Below are 20,585 nucleotides of genomic sequence, written 5' to 3'. Positions count from 1 at the left end.
GTTCAAGACTTTTTATATATCTGATCCAGTTTGTTAGCCGGCTTCAGTTTGCAGTGTTTTCCAAAACCTATTCCACATACTATTGGGTAAACCAGCAGGGGGCGGAGTCACGCATACCAAAACAAAAACAGACATTCCGACACGGAACTCACATTTTAAAATGGAATTACTGACTCCATCTGTGTTTTTCAGAAAAACAAAAATGTGAACAGTGCATGTTTATTAAGTATCTGCAAAGTCCCAAAAATGACATACAGCACTTTTAAAACACTGGATGACAAATCGACACAAACAGCAAAAGGTGTAGTATTTTATTCATGAAGAGAAATGAACATAGGCTATTTAGAAACAAGGGTGAGCAGAAAGGTATATTTACAGTAAAGTCACATTAAAAGACATGGGTAACAGTTCACGTTGTGTTATCAAAAACAAACAAAAAACTCTTCGAATCTACTTACACAACTTACTTCCAGTATATAAATGTGTTATTCCCTAACTACACTTCCTAGATCACTTGAGTGACTGGTGTTTAGAACGGCTCCGCTGTTAATGATCAAAACGGTGCTGTCAGTGTCGCTAATAAAGTCTTATCGTGTCGTATAAAACATGCAGTTGATCGCGATCGGATACAGGTATGAGACGAGTTTGGCAGCAAGCGCTAACGACATTCCCAAAAGGTGCGCACTTCATTTGGGGGGAAATCATGATTTATAAAATTTCGCTGCATAGTATTGCCGAACATTAAACAGGTTTGTGATGATAAACTGTTAAGTGACGGTGGCATGTCATTGAGAGTTTGAGTTAGCGGTGGCGGCGGCGGCTAACGCCTCAAGCGTTGGCCTCCATGTCGTCGGGACGCCCCTGCTGCAGCTGTACGACCACAGTCTCCACGGTCACCTCCTCCTCGCTGTCGGTCGTGTCGCTGCGCTCGTCGTAGTCCGAGGACTCGGCGTCGTGATGGGACAGCGAGCCGGACATGGTCCCGAAGGAATGGGCGCTGGTGGAGGCCAGAGATCGCAGCAGGGGCGTGTTTTCTGACGCTTCGTTCTCCTCGCCGCCGCTGTCACCCGACTCAGACTCGGACTCAGAGTCGCCGTCGGATGGCACCACCTTCTGCTTGCACACGGGGCAGGTCTTCTTGGTTTTGGTCAGCCATGGGTCCACACACTTGCAGTGATAGGCTGATGATCGGTACAGAGAGAATTAGTGACACACAAAGCTGGATTATTACAATCAAAATCCTTTCAGTTTGTTAGTGGTTCACTTAGAGTTTTCACTAAATAAAAGTAATGAAAAATTAATAAAACAGGACCTCCCTTGACTATACCATGTGTATAGATGTGTGCATTTTGTATGCATACAAAATTATTTATATTTAAATATCTACTGATAATTGGATTTAATATATATAAATTATTCTAATTATTATTCTGCACTTTAATGCCATGGTTTGTTTTCTCTTAATTTATAAAAATCTTTTTTCCCCCTACCATGCCTTCGTTTTTGTTTTGTTTTTTACTAGTAACAAAAACTGCTGTAATTTTATTTTAATTATAAATGAATTTTAAAACTGACATACACTAATTTAAAGTGCAGCCTATTTGTATTATTTAAATGCATATAAATTATTATTATTTTAATTAACTGATATTACATACCTTTTAAATACAAATTATTTTAATGATTATTGTGTACTTTAATGTCCTGGGTATTCAGAACTTATATAAAGAAAAAGCCATACCTTCATTACTCATATTTATATTTACTACATTTAAGTGTCTTTTTTTAAATCATTTTAATTTAGATTTTGAATTACATTTTTAATTTAATGAAAATAAAATGTATTGTTAAAAAATTAAGTCAGTTAATTTTTGTTTTTTATACAATGCTTTTATTTAAATGTTTTTTTTTTTAATTTGTATTATTCTATTCATTTATTTGTGTCATGTGGTTACAACATTTTCAACAAATGCTCAAAGTTAAATGCTTCGTTTCATAATTTAATGCAATAATGCTTCAGTTAAACAATACTATCGTTTATAAAAACAAACTGTGTGTTGATGGTGGTGAACAGTATTTTTACACTATTTTCAGTATTTTTACACATACTCCGTTGACGATACTTGTTCTGAATCTGAAGAATTTACGCGATTTAACGACTAAATTGAGTAAGTTTTGCTGCTCAAGGGCCGAACGAGACAGAAACTCACCGTGTGAGCAGGGAAGAACCCGCAGTTTGTCCCCCTCCTCGTACTCATCCAAACAAATGGCACACACGTCATACGAATCCCCTACGAGGAATTAAGAAACAGATTATTTAATCATATCTATATATTGCATCAGGATCTTTAATAGAAGGGCTTCTGGTTTTCACACTTGCAGCACATTATTGATAAACATGCAGCATTTTCTTTCAGATTCTGGGTTTTGTGGACCGAACTCAATAAGTCCAGGAATTCGTCCTGCCCTCCTTCAGATTCCTCTGGGTTTTTTCAGGTTTCCTTCCACCAATGAAGGAGCGGCTCCGCTGAAGCTCAGTGTTTACACAAGCAGTAAGCGAACACCAAGAGCCACGGCTGCGTGTGACCGTATATGGAGAAGCTGGTATCTGTCACTGCGGACTCGACGGGTGCTTGAAGAGTTCACACAGACAGCAGCTTTGATGTTACTTTACAACAGAAACAACTCCACTCCTTGTGAAGGAGAATTGATGAAGATTATGCTTTAAGGGAAGACCTGTATCTACTGGGTTACATGGTTGAAATAGACTTCATAATATACTTTTTTCATCACCCATGTTCAAACAGCGATCAAATATTCATCATATATTAGTGTACATAGCTTTTTTGGGCTAAGTGTAAACAAGGCTCTTGGGTATTGCTGTTTATGGAGGGTCAGAGAGCGCTCAGATTTCATCAAAAATATATCTTAATGTGTGTTCTGAAGATGAACGAAGGTCTTCTGGGTTTGGATTGACTCGAGTAATGTTCATTTTGGGGTGTACTATCCCTTTAAAAGAGCCTGCAGTGAAGGTGTGTTTTCCGCCGAGTGTCGTCTATGACAGCAGCTGTGTGTCCTGGGCCTGCGGTCTGTCACACGACAGGAAAAACCCGCTCGCTCGCTCAGTGAGGCAGACTGCAGCGGCCGGCAGAAGCGATGAATCAGCACAGCGGCCGGATGAGGAAAACCAGCGAGTCAGCAGAGACGCCACGAGCGGGAACCAGAGCAAGGTGAAACACACACGTTTGCAGGCCTTCATCTGTGTGTGACGGGATTCAAAGCCTCAGTAATGTCCAGACGGATGAAACAACTAGCACTGTCAGACGATTAAATCACATCCAAAATAAATGATTTTGTTTCCATTTTATACACGTGTGTATTATTATACATTTATCTTAATATAATTACATTTATAATATATAAATGTAACTACTTTTTTGTAAATATATACATGCATGTGTGTGTATTTATATATGTGTGCTGTGTATTATATTAATACACATATTATGGAAACAAAAACCTTTATTTTGGATGCGATTAATCACGATTAATCTTTGATGGCACTAATTAAAATTATACAGGGCAAGATGTGTCAGTGGTTTAATCCAGCACATTTATTATTCGTTTAATCATATATATCGCTATATATTATATACACATGCTTTGGGGTAAGTTGTGCCATCCAAACAAAATTAAAATTATTCAATACTAAATATTTTTTGGCTTATGAAAATATGAATAATGTAAGTTTAGGCAACTTTCATACTACGTACTATATTGAATATAACGGTCGCGAAGTAATTATTAAAAAGTGAATATGCGATTTTCGATCTAACTGCTTATTTTTGAAAATGTGCAATATACAACAAAGCCTTTTAGACAAAATAGTGTATCCCACAATGCAATGCACTTCAGTGTTAAAATCATGTGATCGACCACCGAAAAATTTATCATTGCAAAGTGCATACTGTCCGCTGGTGTGGATGCTAATATAGCTATCATTATAGTTAGCATTAAAACTATCTTAACAGTTATCGTTTTTGGTGTGGATGGGGCTTTAAAGCAGCAGACGACAAAACTCCTGCGCAAACTCATAATAAGAAAGTTACCGTCCACTGGTGTGGATGCTAGCATAGGAACAATAACTATGACGATAGCTAACGTGAACAGGGCTTTTAATGTGGGCACATGATAACTATAATGATAGCTATATTAGCGTCCACACCAGCGGACAGTATGCACTTTGCGATGATACATTTTTCAGTGCTCGTCACATGATTTTAACACTGAAGTGCATTGCATTGTGGGATACACTATTTTGTCTAAAAGGCTTTGTTGTATATTGCACATTTTCACAAATTTTCACTTATAACAAGAACATTTTTGTCCGCTAGTATTTTAGTTAGCTAGTTAGGGTTAGTAGTACTAGGGTTGCAAAGAGGTGGAAGATTTCTGGTAAATTCACGGAAACTTTCCAAAAACCACTGGAATATTCCCAAAATCCTGGAAAGTTTACCAAATTTCTGGAATGTTTCTGGAATTTTCCACCTTTTTGCAACCCTAGTTAGTACAGATTTAGTACAGAACAGTTTAACACATTTTATGGTTATGGTTACAAATTGCAAACGTAAAAGTTACGAATTTAACAAATAGTGCCCCCCCCACCCCCCCAAAAAAGCAGTTGTGATAATTATCCTGAATTCCCTCTCTTATCCAGGATAATTTAGTAGTGAAAATCAGATTTCGTGACAGTCCTTTTCTCCACTCCAGTCATTCAGACATCATTCAGATAGACAAGCTGCCTTGCTCATGTCCATATGCTTTGCATAGAGAAAATAAAGCTTATTTCTGAACCTATTTTAAGCACGCGTGCTGGTAGCATTCACATGACATCTGGTAAATACGTAAGAAACAATTACAAATGGCTGATATGACTCTCATTTGCTCTGAATATCTGAAGTGTAAGAGAGGACTCTGCTACCGCCGGCCCGCTGGCTTCAGGAAATCTCACACACCTTTCATCGGTTTAATGTTTGAAAGTGCATACAAGAACACAGGTGTGTCTGTAACCTGAGCCCAGACCGCACTCTTTCCTTGTCCTCAGTGAAAGTGACGCCTGACACCTTCTTCAGGAGGAATGTCTCGGCGTCTGCTGTCACGTTCACAGGCGAACACACTTCTAGCGCACTACGAGCGAGCCGGACAGGATGCTCATTCATGCAGGCACGCAGTGAATGGTCAACGGTCACGCTGTTGATTTGGTTGTAAAATGGCTTGATGATTCACTATGAGGAGGTGGAAATGGCGCGGGAGGGGAATTCCACATTTCTCCCACTTTCTGTTGTGCTGTCTGTCCACAAAGCGGAGTGAGTAAATCCCCCTTAACTGTTATTAAATTCACTGTAAACCACGGCTTCACGGGCGTCATTGCTTTTATAAAACAGTTATTCCATATACATAGTAAGGTTTCAATAAATAAAACAGAGCAAATAAAGTGTAATGATATTAATAAAAACAGTATTCTTCCACCAAACAATCTAGTTCCTCAGAGACAGGGGAGGTTCCAACAAAGTGGTTGCCAAGCAACACACAGAAGTAAACAAAGGTGTGTGTTTATAGAGTAATTTACAATGGCTTTGAACATGGCTCAGCCAATCAGAATCAAGGACCGGAACGTTCCGTTTTATGATAAGTATTAAGTGGAAGAGCCTACAAAAACACTAGATTTTCCCTCAAACGCAACTCAGACGGGCCTTTTAAGTGAATTTAATTGGGGTCTTTGACATTTAAGCTCAGTAAACATTAACATTTTACCACCGACATTAACTTTTTGCAATTTTTTTAACAAAGTTGATTTTGTTTAATAATTTATATTTATATATTTTTTTTAATTGGCTTTTTGTAGTTTGCAGAGGACCTATAAATTACGTAGCTAAATTAATTTAAAATGGACAGTTTAAAAGAACTGACTTGATGGCATGAATCAAACATGTTATGTCTTTTAAAGTGATGTTTGAATCGGATTCTAGAACTATTCGAACCTCTCATTCTGGTGAGTCTTACAGGTCAAACAAATAACGAATAAAAACCTTTGCGATCATTTTACAATACTGGCAGAAGTTTGGGGTGGGTTTTTAAAATGTTTTTGAAAGAAGTCTCTCTTGCTCATTCAAGGCTGCATTTAACAAATAAAAAAATACAGGAATATCAGTAATATTATGAAATATGATTATACATTTAAAATATAATTTCTATGTAATTATATTGTTTAACTGTAATTTATTTCTGTGATGCACAGCTGTATTTTCAGCATCATTCCTCCAGTCTTCAATCACATGATCTTCAGAAATCAGTTTATATACTGATCTGCTGCTTAAGAAACATTTTTGATTATTATCAATGTTGAAAACCGCTGTTCTGCTTCATATTTTTGTGGAAACTTATATTTTGTTAGAAGAACAGCATTTATTTGAAATGTGTTTGAATTTTGTCTTTTCTGCCACTTATGACAAAATGAAAGAGTTATTTTTGTATGATATATTTAATGTGTTTGAATGCTGACGCACAATGTATTCTCAGTGTTAGATCTTGAGACGTGTGTTACCTTTCTTAAACTTGTGAATTGGGAGTTTCTTCAGTTGGTCCTTGCGTAAGCGACTTCTCCTGGCTCTGTGTCGGTCCTGTACGAACTTTGTGATCTGCGATTTAAGAAAGATGCAAACATCTCAGTCGAGTCTAATATATTTGGTTGTTAGCTCATTTTGTCAATTGCACACAATCACGACTCACCATGAACACTACAATGAGGATGAGGCAGATTCCAACGATGATGAGGAATGGGATCAGATAATATTCCAGAGGCAAGCTGAAGTCCGGCAGGAGAATCACATGACCACTGGAAACACGAAGCAAGACTGAGTACAACACTTACAACTCATATGATGCATGTAATGTATTATATGTATTAAATATAAGAGCCTTTTAAGTATTTAGTAATATTGGTGTGGAAAAGCCGTTTGCGAACGCTTCACATTTTCAGACTTAGTGTGAGCGGCAGACTTTCTGTAGTGTCATATGACTGTTGGAGTGCCAGCGCAGCTGAATTCATCAGATGTTTCTGTTAAGTAACCGTCTGAACAGTGAAGTATTCAGTAGTGAAACCAGAGCCCTCACCCTTTCTCATAGATGTAATCCTCTTTGAGAGAGTTGGCCGTTTCTTCACCAATAAACACTGAAGGAATGTCTATCTGCTTCAGGATATCCACTGCAAAAAAAAAAAAAGAAAAAAAGTGAGGCACAATCGTACATTAAGACACTGATTTGATTCTGATTCACTTTGAGTCCTCAAACAATTAAATGTTAAAGAATCGAGTGTATTTTTAAAATCGTAAAATATTTATTTTGAACTTATGTCCACTTTACAGGAATAGTTCCCTTCAAATAACCCTCCTCCTCCCCAGCACCACCTGTCTATATCTGCTCAACACCAATCTTACACTCCATTAATGTCAAACGCTGTTAAATCTGTGAGAGTTGAGTGAGATGTGGAAATACGCTGTGGACTATTGTTGATGCTTTTATCAGCTGTTTGGACTCTCATTCTGACGGCACCCATTCACTGCAAAGCATCCATTTGTGAGCAAGTTATGTAATGCTACATTTCTCCAAATCTATGAAGGAGAAAACTCATCTTAATAAGAAACTAACTCATTTTCCTCTTGGATGACCTGAGCGTGAACACATTTTCAGAAAACGTTCATTTTTGATTAACCCATTCCTTTCAAAATATCTCTTTTGCATAATTTTATGTACAGTATTTACGTACAGTCTCAGTTTGTGTATGTATAGTCATCTATTTATAGTATATGTATAGTCAGACGGTTAACTGTTGTATAGGTCTGTTTTTCTTCTATATGTTTATGTTTACGTTTAACCAGTATGAGACACAACATTTCGTTGCACTATATGTCCACACATGTAGCAGGAGGAGGACAATAAAGCCTGACTTGACTGGAGTTAAGAACGCTGAAGGTTGGTTCCTCTACTTTGGCCTTCGTCCTAACATTGAAACAGAGGTTTGTGAATCGCAGCATTGTCCCGCAGCAGAACACACGAGCGTGTGTCTCCCCGCTGCATGTTTTATGCATTCGTGCGCAGGAACTTACGATCGTTGGATCCCATGCTGATTAAGTCATCAGAGTTCACATTGTGGACAATCGCCGCCTTGTAGCCGGCCTTCTGCGCATGGAGGACCTGAAGAAGAACGAGGACAGAGACAGAAGCTTTGTGTTCAGTCAGACACAGGCGTCATGTGTGCACTCCTCCAACCCCACACACACGTCTAGTGTGACACATGTATTGTGTATTCACATGTGCACACTGCTTTAGCTTCACAAGAACTGTCTGGATCAGAATTCACCTCCCAATCTAAAGAAATAAGACATTTTTTAAATGTGATGTTAATAATTGTCATTACAGTAACGGAAAATAAAAATTGTATAACATTTTTATTTTTGATGAAGCTTATATATATATATACACAAAAGTTGTCATGTATATTAAAAAATACATATATTTAATTATTTAAAAGTACTAAATTTGAACATTCGTAAGAATTTACTTTATACTGAATTTACTGCATTTACTGTATAGAGAGTTAAAAATACTGTAAAGTATTTATACATAATGATAGCATTTATGGTAGTACTTAAATATATACATATATAAATATATATTACATTTAATAGTTAAAATTTACAATTTATCATGGTAATAAATTACTATTATTATTTGACATGAAAATGTTACAAAATGTAATTAAATTGCTAATTTAATTTATGCAATATATATATATATATATATATGTGTGTGTGTGTGTGTGTGTGTGTGTGTGTGTGTGTGTGTGTATATATATTTTCTTACAATGTCTTATTTCCTTTTAATGCAAGTAAATGTTTTCAAAAATAGTGTTTTATTATTATTTACTGAAAACACTTACTGTACTCGACATTTCCTGTAATCTCTGACTAAATAAATAAAGCAATACAAGGTGACGTAAAGCTAATCATTTAACTCGCCTAGCTGATTTATCCAGAATGTAATGTTTAGTTTTAACCTGATGTTTTATCACCATACTCCATCTCTACACACCTTACAAAGGCGCACAAATTCCACCGCGCTGTCGATGATTAACGGTTTATTGTGGTATGGGAAGAATATTGTCAACAGTTCGACAGGCGTTACGCCACGCTGTGACTGGAAGTTGTCCAAAGTCCCGCAGGTGAACAGAAACTGCAGGCGATCCTCTTGAAGGCTTTGCATATCATTTGCCAGCAGCATGAAATGTGTGCGCAGCGAAGCGCGTCTTGGAGAGCGGGGGCTGGGTTTGCATGTAGGAGCGCATTTGCTTACTTGGACGGAGGAGTTTCTATGATACCTGTGTAACAGCAGCACGTTTAAAGCTGCAGTAGGTAACTTCTGTAAAAATATATTTTTTACATATTTGTTGAACCTGTCATTATGTCCTGACAGTAGAATATGAGACAGATAATCTGTTAAAAAAATCAAGCTCCTCTGGCTCCTCCCAGTCGTCCTATTGCCATTTGCAGAAATACATCGCTCCCGGTAAGAAACAACCAATCAGAGCTGCGGTCCGTAACTTTGTTTGTGTTCAAAATGTAGAAAAATGTATATAATAAGCGAGTACACCATGAATCCATTTTCCAAACCGTGTTTTTGGCTTGTCCTGAATCACTTGGGTGCACCTATAATAAGTCTTGATATTCGCACTATTTTAGATTGCTTCGGGGGTACCGCGGCGGAGTAACCCAGTACCTTTGTGATTCTTCATAGACATAAACAGAGAGAAGTAGTTCCGGCTACGATGTTCTTCTGCAAGACGCAAGCAGTTCTGTTTATTAACCGCTAGAGCGTCAAAAGTTACCGACTGCAACTTTAATATAAATTAAGGATTTAAAATTGTATTTTATATTTGGGAAAACGTATACTCTTAAAATTATAGCATTTTAAAATACTTTATATTTGTAATACTTTTTTTTTTTTTTTAAGTATTTTGAATTATAATAATTGATATTATATTTTATTTCAATTGGTAAAAAAAATGTAATTGATAAAAACTACGATTTGTAAAACAATAACACATAAAAAATAATAATAATTATGTGTGATAAAATGTATACACTTTCTAATTTATAATAATGTATCTTTTTATTTATTTGGAAAATAATTTATACAAATTGTACAAATACATATTAAAATGAATGAATTTTTACAACAACAACAAAAAAATATATTTTCAAATCAGTTTTTATAAAAATGCATTCGTTTAAAAAAATGCAATATCAGGTGTGAGTGGAATGATGTGCGCACACACACACACACACACACACACACACACACACACACACACACAGTCAATGAACCTGAGCAAAAACATAAAGTGTAAAGCATTGCTAGGAGACTAGAATGTCATAAATAAAAAATTACCTCTCATTTGGATTAAAAAAAAATAAAAGACATTATTATTCTATTCACTTTAGCTATTATTCTAAATATTTTTGTCTATATAATTTTTTATTTTTTTTGTATTTTTAGTTATTGTTGTACTTCAAATTATACTAAACAAAAGTTGGAAATGCTGAAATAAATGAGTTTTAAATAAGCTTAAGTAAATTTAATAATGTTTTTATTTGAATATATATATATATATATATATATATATATATACACACACACAAATGTTTAGGTTTAGCTAACCATAACAACTATAGTTAACTATAACTATAGTTTAGATGACTTTAATAATCCTGACTAAAATGGAAACTTTTAAATAATAAATAAAATATAAGATTAATATTAGATGAACAACTCTGACCTAAAAGGATATTCAACAATAAAGAGGAGTGTTGCCTGAAAAAAGTAATTAATTTAAATATTTAAAAAAACTAAAATCTAAAATGAATATAAAAATATATAATAATAATCTAAAATCTTCTTAAATACGATAAAGCAGTGCGGAGGCTCAGTTGTGTGCGCGGCCAGCACACAGCAGTGTTGGTGGATCTGCTGGTTTGACCGTGATACAGATCTCGCCCCGCTGCAGAAGAACATGCAGCGAGTTGCCTGATGATTCGTGTGTTGGCACGGGGTCAGGTTTTGTGGAGGGCGTTCAGACACGTTTAAACAAACCTTTCCCACGCTCGCTGCGAGACTCAGGAGTCTGTGGTGTCTCAGACTTCCCCATGTGTGCGACACGGTCTCAAACCTACCTTGACGTCAAAGTTACAGTCGAAGCGCTTGATCAGCACGATGAAGGTGCTGCTGAGGTTGTCCCGCAGGGGAGGGGGGTCGATCGGGACACAGGCGTTCTCCGGACGGGCTCCGATCAGGAAACCCTGCGCACAGGAACAAACAATCAGAAAAGACTGCCAACAGCTCCCTCTGCTGCACCAGAGCACACTCCAGGACTACACAGCTCCTTACATTAGCCCCTTTCCTTCCACCGGCTCTCATGCACTTTTACATGCAGTGGCTTCCCCTAGATTTCTTACAGATATTAAGTGCCGGTTTATCAGGAAGAACAATGCTTTATTCGCAGAATGTTTTTGCGATATTCCAGTTTTGCACACGAGTTAAATTTGCATCTTTGGATGGAAACATAGCTATTGTGACCTCAATAGGACACTTTGATTCTGAGACGTGTTATAAGGTTTCACTGAGGCAGTTGGAGACTGAAGAAACGCTTGAAGGCGAGTGTCGCTCCAGCAAGAGGGACTGTTTTTCCTGTTTTTAAGGATGGGTTACTGGGCCGTGAAAGCAGGCAAGGCATGAGGCCAGCACATGATCACATGAGGATGAGTCAAAGTAGGCCACAAAAACAGCACCACAGGAGCCCTGCATTACTGAGTGTTACAGATGCATGATGTACGCTTCATCAGCTGACATGATGAACCTCATCTTTTAGAGCTAACTGCCTCTGTTTTTACATGTGGGCTGCTGTTATCTAACGCCGACTCCAAAACAGAGCACTTCAGTCAAAATAATATTCTGTATTATAATGTTGTGAGGCTAGATGATGACATAGCATAATTGTTACTATGAAATAATTAGATTAAATAATTAAAACTATCAAAAATAATACATTATTTCATCACTCAATCATTTAATGTAACTTTTTTTTTACTCAATCATTTAATGTAACTTTAATCAATCATTTAATGTAACTTTTTACTCAAACATTTAATGTAACTTTATTCAATCATTTAATGTAACTTTAATCAATCATTTAATGTAACTTTAATCAATCATTTAATGTAACTTTTTTTTTACTCAATCATTTAATGTAACTTTTTTTTACTCAATCATTTAATGTAACTTTTTACTCAAACATTTAATGTAACTTTATTCAATCATTTAATGTAACTTTAATCAATCATTTAATGTAACTTTTTTTACTCAATCATTTAATGTAACTTTACTCAATCATTTAATGTAACTTTTTTTTTACTCAATCATTTAATGTAACTTTAATCAATCATTTAATGTAACTTTAATCAATAATTTAATGTAACTTTTGACTCAAACATTTAATGTAACTTTATTCAATCATTTAATGTAACTTTTTTTTTACTCAATCATTTAATGTAACTTTAATCAATCATTTAATGTAACTTTTTACTCAAACATTTAATGTAACTTTATTCAATCATTTAATGTAACTTTAATCAATCATTTAATGTAACTTTTTTACTCAATCATTTAATGTAACTTTAATCAATCATTTAATGTAACTTTTTACTCAATCATTTAATGTAACTTTTTTTTTACTCAATCATTTAATGTAACTTTAATCAATCATTTAATGTAACTTTAATCAATCATTTAATGTAACTTTTTTTACTCAATCATTTAATGTAACTTTAATCAATCATTTAATGTAACTTTTTACTCAAACATTTAATGTAACTTTATTCAATCATTTAATGTAACTTTAATCAATCATTTAATGTAACTTTTTTTTACTCAATCATTTAATGTAACTTTTTTTTACTCAATCATTTAATGTAACTTTAATCAATAATTTAATGTAACTTTTTACTCAATCATTTAATGTAACTTTAATCAATCATTTAATGTAACTTTTTACTCAATCATTTAATGTAACTTTTTTTTTACTCAATCATTTAATGTAACTTTAATCAATTATTTAATGTAACTTTAATCAATCATTTAATGTAACTTTTTTTACTCAATCATTTAATGTAACTTTAATCAATCATTTAATGTAACTTTTTACTCAAACATTTAATGTAACTTTATTCAATCATTTAATGTAACTTTAATCAATCATTTAATGTAACTTTTTTTTACTCAATCATTTAATGTAACTTTTTTTTACTCAATCATTTAATGTAACTTTAATCAATCATTTAATGTAACTTTAATCAATAATTTAATGTAACTTTTGACTCAATCATTTAATGTAACTTTTTTTTTACTCAATCATTTAATGTAACTTTAATCAATCATTTAATGTAACTTTTTTTACTCAATCATTTAATGTAACTTTAATCAATCATTTAATGTAACTTTAATTAATCATTTAATGTAACTTTTTACTCAAACATTTAATGTAACTTTATTCAATCATTTAATGTAACTTTAATCAATCATTTAATGTAACTTTTTTTTACTCAATCATTTAATGTAACTTTAATCAATCATTTAATGTAACTTTAATCAATAATTTAATGTAACTTTTGACTCAAACATTTAATGTAACTTTTTTTTCTTTACTCAATGTAATTTGTTTCTATGAGAAACCAGTATAGGATATATATATTAATAATCTGCATTTAACATAATTGTAATTATTAAATCACAGTTCACTAGCTTAAAATGCTTGATTCTAGTGATTTGTTTTTTTAAATAATTAAAATAATATTGCATGGAACTGTAATAATTAGTCTTAACAAAACTTAACATTAATTACTTATTGGAAATTATTATAAAATAATAATATTAAGTAATTAAGTGTTTAAAACTTGATTTTAATTTAAGATTTGGATTTTAGTTTTAGATTTTAAGCATTTCATTTTCCAATTTATTTCGAAAAATATTATATAACTTTAATATCAGCCATTTACTGGTATCAGCTCAACCATAATTGCTATTATTAGCTTTTATTTTCATATTTTCAGTTTTCATTTTAGTTTAAATTCTAGTAATTTAATAATTAGTAATTTAATAATTAGTTTTGTTATTTTAGTTGGTCAGTTTTTTTGTTGGTATTTTTTTATATATTTCTAATTATATTTAATTTGTTTAATTCAGTTATGTTTCAGTTATTTAAGTATGTAGTAAGTATTTTTTTTATTATTATTTTATATTTCAATTAATGAAAAAACAATAATAAACTTTTTTTTTTTAGTTCAGTAACAAATATATTAATAAATAAATATATATCAAACACTGATTTCCACATTAGAAAACAGTGGATCCCCTAAAAACTGCTGATCTCCAACCAGGAATAGAGGTTCAGAGAGAATATATCTTTTTTTCAAAATGACAAAAGAAAGCAAATGCAACCAGGGACCCTGAATTTCAGGAAGTGGCCTTCCTGTTCTTATTGAGGCCCTCAGCCTTTTAGGAGCTTTACATTTACATTTTGGTGACAAAATGCAGCAGGATGATTGCTGGTCCAAGATGATTTACCAGCTCATGACTAGATTAGATCAGCTGCCACGCTCCAAAACAGAGAGCAGATTAAGATGGATTTTCCAGCAGGGATTAACTCCTGACACAATATTTAGCAAAAATAGATGGCGATAAGCATATTACGCTGTGTCCAGCTGATCAGGACAAAGGTGAACGCTGCTGCATAGAGAAAATATGAAAAACATGGTGGATGACCTCTAAAAACATCACTTTGGTTTGAGGTGAGAAAGAAGGGGAAATCAAAGCGAAAGGCTTGGCAAAATGGAGAAGTGACAGATGTGAAGTCATTTTCACAGTTTTCACCAACATATCATGAGGTTTGTGTGATCAGGACAGTGAAACAGGCACAGAAAATTGGCACGATTCAATCACAATGTAGAACTGCTTTAGCATAATGACTATATAAAAAGACAATTAATTCATTTTAGGAGCTATTACCCAATTCTGTTGTCTAAATAATATCAGACTTAAAATCAAAGTAAATTACATTTATTGTTGTGCGAAGACATTTTGCGATTTCCCAATGCAAAATCTGAGTTGGGTTCGAATTTTGACATTAAAAATTTTAGTGCCGACCAATAGCAAGCCAACAAAGAAAAAAATGAATATCCACAATCCAGTCATTTTACTAGCAATCGGTGCAGTGAAGAATTTCACCCAATGGACTCATGGTGATGAACAAATTTCCAAATACTAATTTCACGTTGTGTTCAAATTTTGACAATCAAATTAACAGCGCCGACAAATAGCAAGCTACTTGGTTCAAACGTGACAATGGATTGGGTGGAAATTCATATCTTTAGCAATAAGGCAAAAATGAATACCCACAATACAACAATGGAAAATGTCAGAAAGAAAACATTTGTACGATGGAATTCCTGTGGCAAAGAAATGTTACAATGCAAATTGTGCCTTAGGTTCAAATTTGGTAAATTTTGGCACTCAAATGCACAGCACTGACCAATAAAAAGCCTCTTGGTTAATCAATCATGTTGGTGTGGGTGGAGATATGTAACAATAAAGACACTGAAGACTAATTTTCGATGATCATGCTTGATGTGAATATATCCATAAAGATCTATTGTTTTGATTCAAAAGCCTCATCGTGCAAAAAATGCTTTTATATTAAACTGAACGTCAGTTGGTGAGGGTGTTACTATAGCTATCGTTATAGTTATCGTAATAGCTATTGTTCTTGACGTGAACAGGATTTTGAAAGTGGCAGAAGATAAAAATCTGGCGCACACTTATAATAGGAAAGTTATCGCCCACTGGTGTGGATTTTAATATAGCTATTATTATTTTGAGTTATAGTTATCGTTAGTTATCGTTCTGGGCGTGAATGGGTTTTTAAAGCAGCGCACACCTATAATAAGAACGTTATCATACATTAGTCTACACGCTAATATAGCTATCATTATAGTTATAGTTATTGTTCTTGACGTGAACAGGGTTTTTAAATGGCAGACGACATAGCAGCGCACACTTAAAATAACGTTATCGTCTGTTGGTGCAGATGCTACTATAGCTATCATCATAGTTATTGTAATAGCTATCGTTATTGACGTGAACAGGATTTTGAAAGTGGCAGAAGTAAAAAAAACCAGCGCGCACTTATAAGAAACGTTACTGTTCGTTGGTGTGGATATTAATATAGCTATTATTAGTTTGAGTTATAGTTATTGTTAGTTATCGTTCTGGGCGTGAATGGGCTTTTAAAGCAGCGCAGTTATAGTTATCGTTTATAGGTTTTTAAAGTGGCAGATGACCGGTGCTGGGCAAGTTACTTAAAAAAAAGTAATCCACTACAAATTACTTCTTTAAAACTTTAATTTGATTACGTTACTGATTACCGCATTTAAAAAGTAAATCAAATGACTAATTACTTTACTTCCTTAATGTTACGTTCAAGTTTAATTCACTTTTCAAGTTATCAAACCTAAAAAAAAAATACACTTTCTTTCTTTCATTAATTTAATATTGACTGAAAGATCACACAAGCATTATTTATAATACACTCGCAATATCTTTACTTTAATTATTACGGTGTAATGCGTTATACCCAACTCTGTGGATGACGTAGCAGCAGCACACAATCATACCAAGAGCATTATCATCTGTTAGTGTGGATGCTAATATAGCTATCGTTTTAGATAGTGTTATAGTTACCATTCTTGACATGGACAATGTTTCTAAGTGCCAGATGACATAATAGCAGTGCATACTTATAAGACCGTTATCGTTCATTGGTGTTGATGCTAATAGTGCACATAAACATCGAAAACACAAGGTTTTGTGAAACTGATGCTCTGTCATGTGATCAAAAGAGAAAACTTTAGCTTTGCCTCAGTTAACTTGTATTGCAGCCATCTGTTGAGCAGCCAGCTGTGCCTTTGTTAACTCAATCCATTGTATTCCTGCTTGATTTTAATCAGAGTCGGATACCTCCACACCCTCACAAAATATCTAACGCATTACTCTTCGTAAAATGCTTTGTCAGGGCTTTCTCTAGTGTCTTTAGACTGTCAGCAGTAAAAAGAAAATATATATATATAAATCAGCACTGTTACAGACGTCAAAACCACAGCAAACTCACCACATTCAACAATAAATTATGGGACATGCAATGTCGCACCTGCTCTAACAAATGTTCTTGCTTTTGATGAAGACTAAGACGGATTGCTTCATTACAGGATTTTAATCATTTATCCCATTTATCTGTTGAATATCGTCCAGTTACACCATTATAGACCATTGGTTATCATCCAAATGTCTCTTATAAACACATCTCGCTGGCCTCTGACCCTACACCAACTTATTACACAATGTTTCCTTCAGAGCGTGCAGTCATTCGGCCAGCTGATTGTGTAAATCTGAAGGTTTGCAGATCTTATCTGATGACGTGGAGCGTGAGTGCAGCAGTTCTGGGTCAATCATCTCAACTCGTCACTAAACTAGACTCATTCACTAGGTTTGAGGTCTATTTTTAGGCCCTTTCACACCGTCAGGGTGCTGGTCAACAATCTTGCATAAACTCTCCTCACCTGTACATCTGGTGAGAGCTGTCATGATGACTAACAGAAAAAGTGTTAAAAGTGTTCATATGAAACACTCCTTAAACTCCCATAATTGGTAATTGTACACTTAGTTTAATGTAACCTAAACCACCATTCAAAGCTTTGGGGACGGTTTTTAATGTTTTAGGACCTGTAAGTCTGTTATTGGAACAGAAATACAAAAAACCCTGATATTTTGTCAAATGTTTGTTTCCCAATTTAATAAAGTGTTCAAAAGAGTAGTATTTATTTGAACTACTGTCACTTTAAAATGCCCTTACTTTATCAATTTCAAATTTAAGTTGATAAATGAAACATATTTAACCAATGCTTTTAAAACTGTAGTGAATTACTTATATATATTACATATTACCAGTACATAAAAATACACATTTAAAGATGTATTTAATATTTGCAAGTAAAATTAGTTATATTTATTATTTCAATTGCACAATTATTTACATATTCCTATATCTTTCTATAACTATTTTGTATATTTTACATAAACAAATATTTTTTTTATCCAGCCAACCTGAATATTATTTCATTATACACAGTAAAACAATATTTAATTTTGTTATTAAGGTGATCTGACCAATGATGGGCAAAAATAATAGCATTTTTAATAAACCACAAACTTTACAGATTAACCTTGGTTTAAAAAAAATAAAAATAAAATAAAAATCAAGCTTAAGCAAAATAAAGGCAGATTATTGGGGTTTGGAACAGACCTACAGTATAATAGTCAAAAAAGATTAAGATACGGTATCTTTGATCAATATAGCTGACTCACCTTCAGTCCTTCACTGGGCAGTCTGTAGCCAAATCGAGACGGCAAGTCATCAAAGTTCTCCGTTTTATTGTCAAATGAATACTATAAAAACAAACACAATCATGAATTACTGTCCGACAACCATGTGTTTGAATGCTGCATATCAATTGACTTGCTGAACGTGTGTCAGAGGCTCACTGCTGATATGTCGGCCTCCACGGGCAGCAGATTGAGGAAGGCGAATATCTGAACCGTGAAAATGGTGTAAATCTGTGTGGCCGAGAGCATCAGCATCCCCAAAGAGAGCAGCATCTTAAGATCTGCTTCAGTTACACCTGCAAATTAAAGGAAATGATGCATTAGACATCAGTAGACAGTCCCCCAAAAAATATTTCCTGTCAGTTTATAAAACTGAGCACTAGTGAAATATGAGCTACAGCATAATGCAAACAGTATGCAAATTCCTAAGGTTTCAAAAACATATTTAGCCAGAATAGACCGCAAAAAGTCATCAATCGAGATGCTTTCTGCCCTGATAATGATGCAGACAGAGGGTTAACAGGACCATGATAACCAGCTAAAACCTTCAACCTCGTCAATTTTCCTGTATGATTTCGAAAAGTTTTGTGTACAAGACAAAATAATGCCCGTTTACACAGATGCACGAAAACGACAAAAAAACGCTGTATTATTCATGCCAGGCCAGTAGATGGCGACGTCACGGTATAAAGAAACACTACTTCATGTATCGTCCATGATGTCACCGTTTTCACAAATTTGCGAGGTTTATTTCACGTTTAGACAGAGACAACAACAGCATCTTTTTCAAAACCGTGCACTTTGAATCTCATTTTCAAAAGGTTTTAGGACACAAAAATGCTGTTGATACAAATAAACGGCCAAAATGCATAACAATAAAAGTTGTTTTTTTTAATGGTGTAGCTATTAACCCCTAAGGCTGAACCACCAAGAAGTACTAGAAAAAAATGTAACACCATTTGTTGTTGCTAGTCTCTGATAAACACAGATAAACCACGCCCATGTTTCAATAAACCACGACTCTCCTAACCTACACACACTTTTTCATCACAAGTAATAACAGTAGCAATTTTCAATTTACTGAACTCTATTAAATATGGATATGATTAGAAATGAATGATCCAATAAACTAGAACAAAAAAAAAAAACACTAAATTGGGGTAAGTTACTAAAAAAAATCGCTGGAAACGTAAAAATAAGTTAAAAGGGGGCGGGGCAAGAGCAGCTTACATTGATATAGTATATAGTTACATTAAGTCATATTTGGATTTAGTATCACATGCATAAAAAAAACATATTTCAAACCTAAATAAAACCTTTAATAGTTCATCGTCATGTTATTGTTATTTTTGTAGTTTACATCTAATCTGATTCACTCACGTGATGTAAAAACTTCCTTTTTTATTCTCCGATCCGCATACTGTTACAGACAACGGCCTGTAAAAAATAAATGAAAATAAATGCTCCACGATTACATAAACATAAAATTCAACGTCGTTTAACTGACATCTGCGTTATTGTTCCTCGAACTGATTTGTTAGGTCCTGAATCACAACGGTTTTGGTTGTATTAGCACGCTGGCTAACAGTCAACACAAACCGGATCAACTTTCGCATTACTCGAACCATCTGCTTCGAATCTACAGCACCTCACCATAGTATACATATAACATATGTGTAATATATAAACATATATCGATATATATGCTCTGACAGGCTAAAGGAGAAACGACCGCGATCAAAGAGAGCAAGCAGTAGTGACTGAACCTCAATCAGCAAACAGAAAGATGACAAATCAAAACTGCGTCAGCGACTTACCATTACACTAGATGCTGTTCTTTAGTCCAGGAAGATAATAAACCCCGATGGCATTACACCAGAAAGAAATTACAGGCTTCAGACTGCTTCGTCCAACCTCATATCTTCTGGCAGGCCAGAATGTCAACACACACACTCTCACACACACGCTCACACACACTCCTC

The 20,585-nt window shown here is 34.4% G+C and overlaps 1 protein-coding gene across 2 annotated transcripts; it reads right to left on the bottom strand.

Annotated features, from left to right (window-relative positions):
• Positions 1 to 294: 294 nt before the first annotated feature.
• LOC113039753 (E3 ubiquitin-protein ligase RNF13-like) lies at positions 295 to 20,566 on the bottom strand. Of its 2 annotated transcripts, XM_026197813.1 has the most exons (11): positions 20,421 to 20,561; positions 19,984 to 20,040; positions 18,763 to 18,899; positions 18,586 to 18,666; positions 11,289 to 11,414; positions 8,166 to 8,253; positions 7,174 to 7,264; positions 6,790 to 6,895; positions 6,605 to 6,698; positions 2,211 to 2,291; positions 295 to 1,181 (listed from the first exon to the last, which is right to left on the bottom strand). In XM_026197813.1, the coding sequence occupies exons 3-11, from the start codon at positions 18,874 to 18,876 to the stop codon at positions 829 to 831; spliced, it is 1,134 nt and encodes a 377-aa protein (XP_026053598.1). In that variant the 5' UTR covers positions 18,877 to 18,899; positions 19,984 to 20,040; positions 20,421 to 20,561; the 3' UTR covers positions 295 to 828. The 2 variants fall into 2 exon arrangements, with proteins under 2 accessions (XP_026053598.1, XP_026053597.1); XM_026197812.1 differs by lacking the exon at positions 19,984 to 20,040 and having other exon boundaries at positions 20,421 to 20,566.
• Between the last annotated feature and the right edge of the window lie 19 nt (positions 20,567 to 20,585).

Source organism: Carassius auratus, chromosome 22 (assembly GCF_003368295.1).
Source record: "Carassius auratus strain Wakin chromosome 22, ASM336829v1, whole genome shotgun sequence".
Taxonomy (NCBI): Eukaryota; Metazoa; Chordata; class Actinopteri; order Cypriniformes; family Cyprinidae; genus Carassius; species Carassius auratus.
Note: the sequence above shows the minus strand (reverse complement) of the source record. Positions and strands in the feature narration are given on the sequence as shown.

What these genes read in the sequence shown, in the direction of transcription:
- LOC113039753 (XM_026197812.1), bottom strand. Translation starts at nt 18,876, where the DNA reads ATGCTGCTCTCTTTGGGGATGCTGATGCTCTCGGCCACACAGATTTAC. An exon ending in ACTGTAACTTTGACGTCAAG is followed by an intron (nt 8,254 to 11,288) that starts GTAGGTTTGAGA and finishes GTTCTTCTTCAG; the next exon opens with GTCCTCCATGCGCAGAAGGC. An exon ending in TCCTCATTGTAGTGTTCATG is followed by an intron (nt 6,699 to 6,789) that starts GTGAGTCGTGAT and finishes CTTAAATCGCAG; the next exon opens with ATCACAAAGTTCGTACAGGA.